This window comes from Ptychodera flava, chromosome 2 (assembly GCF_041260155.1).
Source record: "Ptychodera flava strain L36383 chromosome 2, AS_Pfla_20210202, whole genome shotgun sequence".
In the NCBI taxonomy this organism is placed as follows: Eukaryota; Metazoa; Hemichordata; class Enteropneusta; family Ptychoderidae; genus Ptychodera; species Ptychodera flava.
In genome coordinates this window covers 10,906,279-10,914,650 of record NC_091929.1, presented here as the reverse complement: position 1 = coordinate 10,914,650, position 8,372 = coordinate 10,906,279, and the positions used below count along the sequence as shown (strand labels likewise).

General features: G+C 36.1%; 1 protein-coding gene across 1 annotated transcript; it reads left to right on the top strand.

Annotated features, from left to right (window-relative positions):
• Positions 1-397: 397 nt before the first annotated feature.
• On the top strand, positions 398-7,383 carry LOC139124392 (uncharacterized). The gene is made up of 7 exons (XM_070690527.1): positions 398-563; positions 1,136-1,294; positions 1,686-1,844; positions 2,014-2,184; positions 3,376-3,531; positions 4,224-4,492; positions 5,638-7,383. The coding sequence occupies exons 1-7, from the start codon at positions 398-400 to the stop codon at positions 5,830-5,832; spliced, it is 1,275 nt and encodes a 424-aa protein (XP_070546628.1). The 3' UTR covers positions 5,833-7,383.
• The last annotated feature ends 989 nt before the right edge of the window (positions 7,384-8,372 follow it).

Here is an 8,372-nt window from a genome sequence, read left to right as displayed (position 1 = left end):
ACTGCTCACCTTCACGGCTACACGGTTTTTGTGTTCGAAATGTATTTACCCAATAGATTTTTCCCGGTTATTCCACAATGCATTGCAGTGGCTTTATCAAACACCGTATATATGCTCAAAACAGCGGAAACATACTGACTTGTGTTGTACTACCGATTGTCATAGAAGAATGACACAAGGTGCAATGCCATATAATGCTCCGTGTGTAATCTAACCATCAGTGACGAAAATTGGCCAGTGTGTAATCATCCATAGAGTTCTATAAATAACATACCCTGCGTGTACCCGACGGCTAATAAGTTCTGTGCGTAACGTATGATTTGTATACCCTGGCGCGCACTGCATCATGGAACCGGTAAAAAACTATTGAGAAATATACTTTATTTGTCGTCATCATATGCTTGAACTTGCAGCATGGTCAGTTTGGAGTGAAGTTTATTCTGAACCACCACCGGCAAATGTAATATCTCGTGAGAGATACTGCAGATATGGAGGAACACAAAACATAGATAGCGGTTGCCAAGGGGACAGCGAACAGCAGCTCGCTTTAAAGCTGAAAACAGGTAATCTTCTGAGAAACTGTACGCATCAGATAAACAGTTATAGGTTTTGTCGAGTGATATTGCCTTTTTTTGTAATTGTTATACATCTTATCTTGATGTCAATGTCTAGACTTCTAAGTGTGGACGGATCGCGTGAAAATTGGGTAAAGTGATGGTTTCTAGGAGGAACCCTAAGACTACGCTATTCCATGAGTAGCTGCGGCACTATGTGTTCCGAGTAATACCTGAGGAATTGTTGACATACTTTATTGCAAGTGGAAGAGCTTTAAAATATGAATACTAGAGAGATTTTATTATACCAATGCATTTATGATAAGCATATTGGATTTTACACTCATCGATAGATACATTGCCATTGGTTAAATGATATACTAACCTACTGAAGAGAAGAGAAGAAACCGACAAACACAATTTTAAAAGAGAGCTGATTTGATCCACATGTTTCTCGCAGTCTAAAGTTATCTACGAAATGCCATTTTGACTTTACAGAGATATTCAAGACCCCTCTGACGTATTTTAAGCCTCTGACATTCTTTTATTGTATATGGTTGTTAATGCTTTGTTTTCGTCAGTCCCTGTTCGAATATCTGGATCGCCAAGCGTAGGAGAAGGGTTTATTGAAATTTTCAGTGTGATTGCTGGACGCTGGGGAGTAATCAATGGCGAATCGTGGGATATGAGTGCGGCTACGGTGTCATGTCGTCAAATTGGATTTGCCGGAGCTTTCTCAGGTACGGACTTTTAATAAACTTGTTAGATTCTCCACTTGCAATTAATACTTTTACTTCCATTCATTCTATCATTCAGTAAGATAATTTGTCTGTGGTGACCATATCTTTATTTAACGAGCATCATAGCGAACGCACAGATGGCAACAACCGTGAAATCTATATTTATCTACATTTTCTTCAGTAGCAATATAACGTTGAGTGACACCGGGTTACTCGAATTATGTTGTCGCAGTATACGGTTACGCTCTGTGCTAATAATGTAATTAGTGATAACTGTCACGTACATATTGTTTACTTGGGCCAATGTCAATTTCCATATCGCTGTTCTCATAAGCACTATCGTTCTATCTGGATGAAAAGGGCTATGACAAATTTTGCTTACAATCGACAGCTTTTGGAGACTACACAGCTAATGACAAATTGACGTCTGTCGTTGGTGGCGTACACTGCGATGGCGACGAGATATCTCTTCTGTCATGTCATCTTTCTGAGTGGGGCAAGCTATCCAAGCTATCTTCTTACGATATCGCAAGTGTAACCTGTGTAGTAGGTGAGTAATTTAAGAACAAAATAATAGAAGACTACGTACATTATTTTACGTTTTGGGCTATCAAGCTGTTTTCAAATCTCCTCTCTGATGACTACGCTGGAGTCAAACTTAATTATGCTGGAGAGAGGATACATCGGCAGGTTTTATTCTCTTCTTCCATTCATACTAGACGGAGGTTGGAGCAAATGGTCTGAGTGGAGTTCATGCTCCAAGTCATGTGGCTGGGGGGTTCGAACGAGATATCGACAGTGTGACAGCCCTGCACCGAGAAATGGCGGGAAAGACTGTAGCAATGATGATGCAGAAGTACAGAGACCCTGTAGGACTGCAATGGCGTGTAGTGAGTACAATTTAAAGCCAGAAATCATTCTGTTGAATATTGTATGTAAGAATGCATGTGAGTTTACTTTGATAGACTCTGCCCTAATTAATTACACGTTACGTAGCATTTCTTCTCTCTGGCATATTTTCTCTCGCACATCAAACCTAACGATGTGTACTGAAGTGATGTATTGATTAGCTGTTTCAAGTTTTCAAATAGAATGTTTATCCCAGTTATCACTTTTCTGTAGAAGGATTTTCTGGTATTGGCGAAGCTAAGATTAATCTTACGAGATACCGTTCTGTTTCAAAACAACGTTGTGAATACGAATCATTGAAAAAATTTAGGATGTGTAACGGAATGTCAGTCATTAAGTTTACATTTATTGATATTTAGTTTGTAAGATGAAAGTCAATTGTAGATTGTAGCATGTACGAAACCAGTAAAGAATGTACAAAATGTACAAAAAAGTTATGTACCTGATCAAGGATAAATATGTTTATTTACTGTATTTTCTTATCAGATAATGCATTTTATTGAACGATTCTCGAAATGCAGTTTTCTTGGAGAGGGAATATTTCTCCTTCTGGACGTATGACACAAAATTTAGAGTAATTATTGTCCTTGCTGAGAACCTATATATCAGATAGACCATTCATTGAGGCAGGCTTCCTCCTAAGCTGCCTCCTAGTCTACCTCTTGTTTTCAGAGAGATCACCCGATATAATATAATTCTAACGATAAATCATGACATTCTATATGCACTGTGTGCCTACTGATTGGAAGAAATACAGCATACGTTTAAGTTTTTTATTGAACTGCTTATGCTCATTGTTTTGGGATATTTTCGGTGTCAAATATTATGACTATGTTATTATGTTCTTAATATTGTTGACGCATGCAGTAAGCGCAGCGCGTTCCACGAGCCAGCATGCCCATGTTCCACATATGGTCGGAAACTAACACCCCTGTTACCTTTATACGAGGATTCATGTTTCACATATAGTATAACACTCATGTGTATGTGAAGGCCTACAAGACATTGCAAGCAAAACAACGTATGGTATTATATGAGAGACAATCAGTTTTCTCAATTGATCAACGTTCTGTATTTGTTAACTTACACGAATATTAAATTTTATAGGGAATGCACTTCCTGTGCTGTTCTTAAGTTTTCCTTAAAGCTTGTCTTGCCAATTATTTTCGTAGATTGCTCTATTTACAATATTAACCATGGAGACGTCTTTGACGATGTAACCACTCATACGTCTGTTGTAACTTTCCAATGTCATCACGGCTACATACCGAAGGTGTTGACTTCAACGTGCGTCGATGGAACATGGAGTTCTCCGGACCCATGCCGAGGTGAGAACACATACATATGATTGAGCTAGCGTGTAAAGACTATGAGGGCACAATACGCTGACTGGAAAAGATTGAAACAATAAAATCTATCTATCTATATATCTACCGGGTATATATATATATATATATATATATATATATATATATATATATATATATATATATATATATATATATATATATATATATATATATATATATATATATATCTTCATTTAGTGAATGAAAGTACAAGTGACGTTATGACCATATCACCACGAGTCAAAGACGAGTTGTTTCACGGTAATTAGGTCACGTATAGCATACGTCTAAAATCCCGTCTTCTACTTGTTATCAATTTTTACCGAAAAATGCTCTGCAATAGAGGTATTGAGTACTGGGCACTATTTTACACCGTGAAGATTTCCGAACTTTTTAGTATATATATATATATATATATTATATATATATATATATATATATATATATATATATATATATATATATATATATATATATATATATATATATATATATATATATATATATATATCATGACAAATCATCAGAACTCAGTTGTGTGAAGATGCTTTTCTCTTGAAAGCCATGACATTATGTAAATCAGTCGATGAAGATATAAGTGATCATTGTTACACATTTAATCAGCATGTAAGATTTAAGGCGTGATAAAGAGCTTTTTGTACTTCACGCAGATCTAGACGAGTGCTCCGACAGTGGACTAAATGATTGTACAGAGCAGTGTATCAACTCAGAAGGATCTTATGAGTGTCAATGCAATACCCATTCTTATCAATCAAAGTGCTACTTCCAAAGTACAACCTCAAAAACATGGAATGATGCGAAGAATTATTGTCGAAGCAGAGGGAGTCTGTCGGATCTCGTCAAAATAGAGAACTTCGGTGAATTTAACTTCATTAAAGGATTTATTGGCTATGCGTGGATCGGACTGAACGATCAAGCGGTATGTCAACTGAGTCATGTACGAATAGAATACCTGATTAAGTATCAATATCACGAGTCTCTAGTCAAATTCCAGTGACACTAGATGATACAGTGTATGTAAGGATGTATGTTAATTAAATAGAATATAGACAAAACAAAGCTTGAAATGTAGGGAGTATACATCTACTGGGATATAACGCAATGTATTTATTCACAGAATTTTCTCTGTATTTTATACATCGATTTTGATTATTATGTGTCCTAAAAATTGAAAACATAATTTGACGCCTCCCTTTATCGCGGTGTTCTGTGCATTTGGTAAAAGTTGTAAAGGCCTGCCGGCTTGATATAACATAAGTCTGGTCACCGTCATTCATGGCTGTTTTCCTGTATATTGCGCAAATCTTCCGATCGTAATGATATGAATATATGGAGACGATGTTATAAATCTTAGGCGACCTGCAAAAGACAATATCGTATTTTACTGTCATATGTGACAATTCTTGAAATTTACCACATCTTTAGGCAATTTAGCAGAACGTTTTACATTTTCAATAATTTCATTACCGTATATAGCTAATGTAAAGTATGCTTGTTTGCCACTGCATTTTACCACGACCTGAAGACATCAATGCCTGTCAAAGAGATATATCATATATTGAGGGGATGTGAAGGAAGCAGAATCGTTGTTTTATTATTTTAGATATGATGTTTATTTTTCATTTTTCCACTCTGTGTGCTGAAATATCAGCACCTTGCTTCCTTCAAATTTAATTTTCTTTCAGAGATTTTGTGTGTATTTATAATTTAAATATGTGCATATTCTACACATATATTATTACTTTTCGTGATTTGTTAGCCTTCCGTCACTCAAATTTACAGGAATAATATAACCAAGTAACGGGAACAGCCATATATTTAAAGCTTTAATTTAGCTATCCTATTCCAGGCCTTAGAATGTTTTTTGTGTGTTTGTACATAGTTTACACATGTTTACCATATTTTTTCCGCCGGGTTTGTCATGAAATGTTCCATAAATATTGTTCTTATGGCTTTATATTCAGATACACATTCGCATGAAGGAAAGTCTATGAAACACGTGTTCTTGAAAGAACAACGAGAAACTATCGATCAATAAATCTGCTTTCATTTTATCATTTGCAGAACGAAGGCGATTATAGGTGGGCTGATGGCAGTGCGTACAATCCCAGTGCAATTAGTTGGTCATCGGGCAACCCTAATGATGGTGGTTTCTTCTTTATCAACGAAGATTGCTGTGATATGTCACCTTCTGGGCTTAATGATAACAAATGTGACGCAAGTCTCGAATTTGTCTGTGAGCAACCAATCAGAAGCTAAATGACATCTTGAGACAAAGCATGTTTTACTCTGAACACATTAAAAAATTAATTTTGGTGGAGAGTAATTTGTAGAAAAATTAATGTCCAAGTATTCTTCAACATCACCTTTCAATATTCAGCAATATGTTTTCCGTTCATCCCATAATGCATCGCTGCTGCCTCTTAAGGTAGTACGCCACTCGAAATGAATATCCTAAACTTTTGCTCAAACTTTCGTCAACCAAACTTTCAACAATTCAACAATTCTCTTAAAATTCAAAAGTAAAAACCAAGGGTCACCCTACAAGTTTTGGTAGTAGAGAAACATATTACCTAATATTTACCGAGATTTGAAATTCAAAATGAAAATTATTCCCTTTGTTATCTTCATGGGGAAAAGAAAATTCCCGATGTCCACAAAACTAAACTTCAAAATGAGCCTCCACAAGTGGTAGGCCAAGAGAATATTGTAAAAATTCGAGAGTCCGAATATCTGTCTCCGAGGCGCATTCTACTTTAAACTCTTCTTAAAGATGTGTTGTTGTTGTCGTATTCTTTTGTATCACACTGTCTAGTTACACAATTCATGGAGCCAAAACAAGTTTGATAGCTTGTGCTTTGATCGGCAACGATGTATCGGCCAAGGTAGCGTTAGCCGCAAATGCCATCATTACCCATGCACTCGTGCGCGAAAAGCATCATGGAACCAGTAAGAAGACTATGATATAACTCAGTTTTTTTTCTTGCACATTTGTTACAAGAAAGGAGTGCTTGATTTACAGAACTGTAAATACACGGGCTAGAACATTGTAATTAAGAATCGCACTTATTGCCTGTACTACGATATTCATGTTTCTCCTACCATGGTGTGTATCAAAGTGTAAAAGTTTCTTAAATGTTTCATGGTGAAACATGTGACAGTTTGTTTACGTGGAGCTTTTACATAAAGCATATCCGTTGCTGTCGTAGTTGTCATTGTGAAATGTGCCGTATTTGTCCACAAAAGTATCCATGCCAGGACAAGCACCAAGCCCAAACCTTCGATGAAAGTTTCAAATCAAGGTTATATTCGGGCAGTGTGTACTCAGATGTTCAGTATTTACGTGGGATGGAAGTGGCGTTAGCTACATTTTTTGGTTTCCAACTAGTGTGTTAGCTAGTTTACATTGAATGTGGTAGATGTAATATATATAAATGACACAAATTCCCTATTCAACTCAGATATATATTTGGCGACAAAATCAGTTACATTACTAGTAATAATAGTTACGTTGAAACCATTCTGTGAAACGACCAAGAGAGTTGAGTTCCATACGTCAGAGGCACGAAACCACGATCATTCTTTAATACACTTCTCTTATAGTTTAGTTTAACTCATTACTGAACACCTTGAATTCTTGAAAGAGTTGTTTACAAACTCGCTCGTCTCTCATGAGTATCAATTTTCTTTGTACTATATATCAATTGTTATCAACATGGCATGATCACATGATTTCGTCTAAAATATAGAGTCACAGCCACAAATCAGATAGTACGTTCACTTTTATCCTTAATTAGTATATTACTATCTGTAACTCTGTTGTAATTTTTGAAGGTTTTTATTGGCATATGCATTGATATTTTGTTAAGTAAGGTTTTTAAATATTTTGCGTCTGCATATTATATCTGAGTGCCATTCATTCATGTAAAAGGTGTTTTGTAAAATAAAGTTCTTGGCTAACAAATATTTTTCAAACTACCATATTTGCTGTCATCGTCGTAACTTATTTGAGTATGCTATTGTTGACCTACTAAGGCGATCATAGTACACTGATTTGCTGAAACGCAACCTTCTGTCGAAGACATGTAAAGTCTACTGTCATTTGTGACTTACCTGGTAAAATAAGATTGTTGTGGTCCCAGTAACTTTTTCTACACAATAACATTTTTGGACCAATGAGAGTCCAGAGAGACAAAACCTTGAGAAGACAATTTCATATCTACAGCCGTTCGAACTTGACTCGTGATACTAACGTTAAACGTACAAAGTATACATACACGTTTTTTTGTTATTCCAATCTGTCTTATCTATCGCGGATTGATGTAAAGTTCCGAAAACTTCTGATGACTGGATGTATCCTAGAACTGATTATAGGATTTGAATGAAATTCATCCTCTCTCTCTCTCTCTCTCTCTCTCTCTCTCTCTCTCTCTCTCTCTCTCTCTCTCTCTCTCTCTCTCTCTCAAGTACTTCCAAATTATTATGACATCATTTGGTTTACTAAAGTCAGTACGTGATCTTTGGGATAGAATGGTCTAAATTCTTAAATGTGACAAAAAGGTTTGTGCAAGGTATGTAAGGCTCATGAGGAAACGTCCATGACAAATTTATTCGCTTCATTGCATATAGCACTACATTTGATACACTGCCCCTCCATGATCCATATTAGTATGAATTAAGGTTCCAAGACAAGAAATTGACCTTTTGAAGCTACCAGTTCTATAGTGGTCAATAAGCTCAGAACCGCCGTAACTTATATATTTTAGGAAAGCCTAGATACAGAGCAACATTTTGGTTAC

Excerpts from the sequence above, each read along its gene's own strand:
- LOC139124392 (XM_070690527.1), top strand. The coding sequence starts at position 398 with ATGCTTGAACTTGCAGCATGGTCAGTTTGGAGTGAAGTTTATTCTGAA. Across the intron at positions 2,185-3,375 it reads TAGGACTGCAATGGCGTGTA|ATTGCTCTATTTACAATATT; the intron begins GTGAGTACAATT and ends TTATTTTCGTAG. Across the intron at positions 3,532-4,223 it reads TTCTCCGGACCCATGCCGAG|ATCTAGACGAGTGCTCCGAC; the intron begins GTGAGAACACAT and ends TACTTCACGCAG.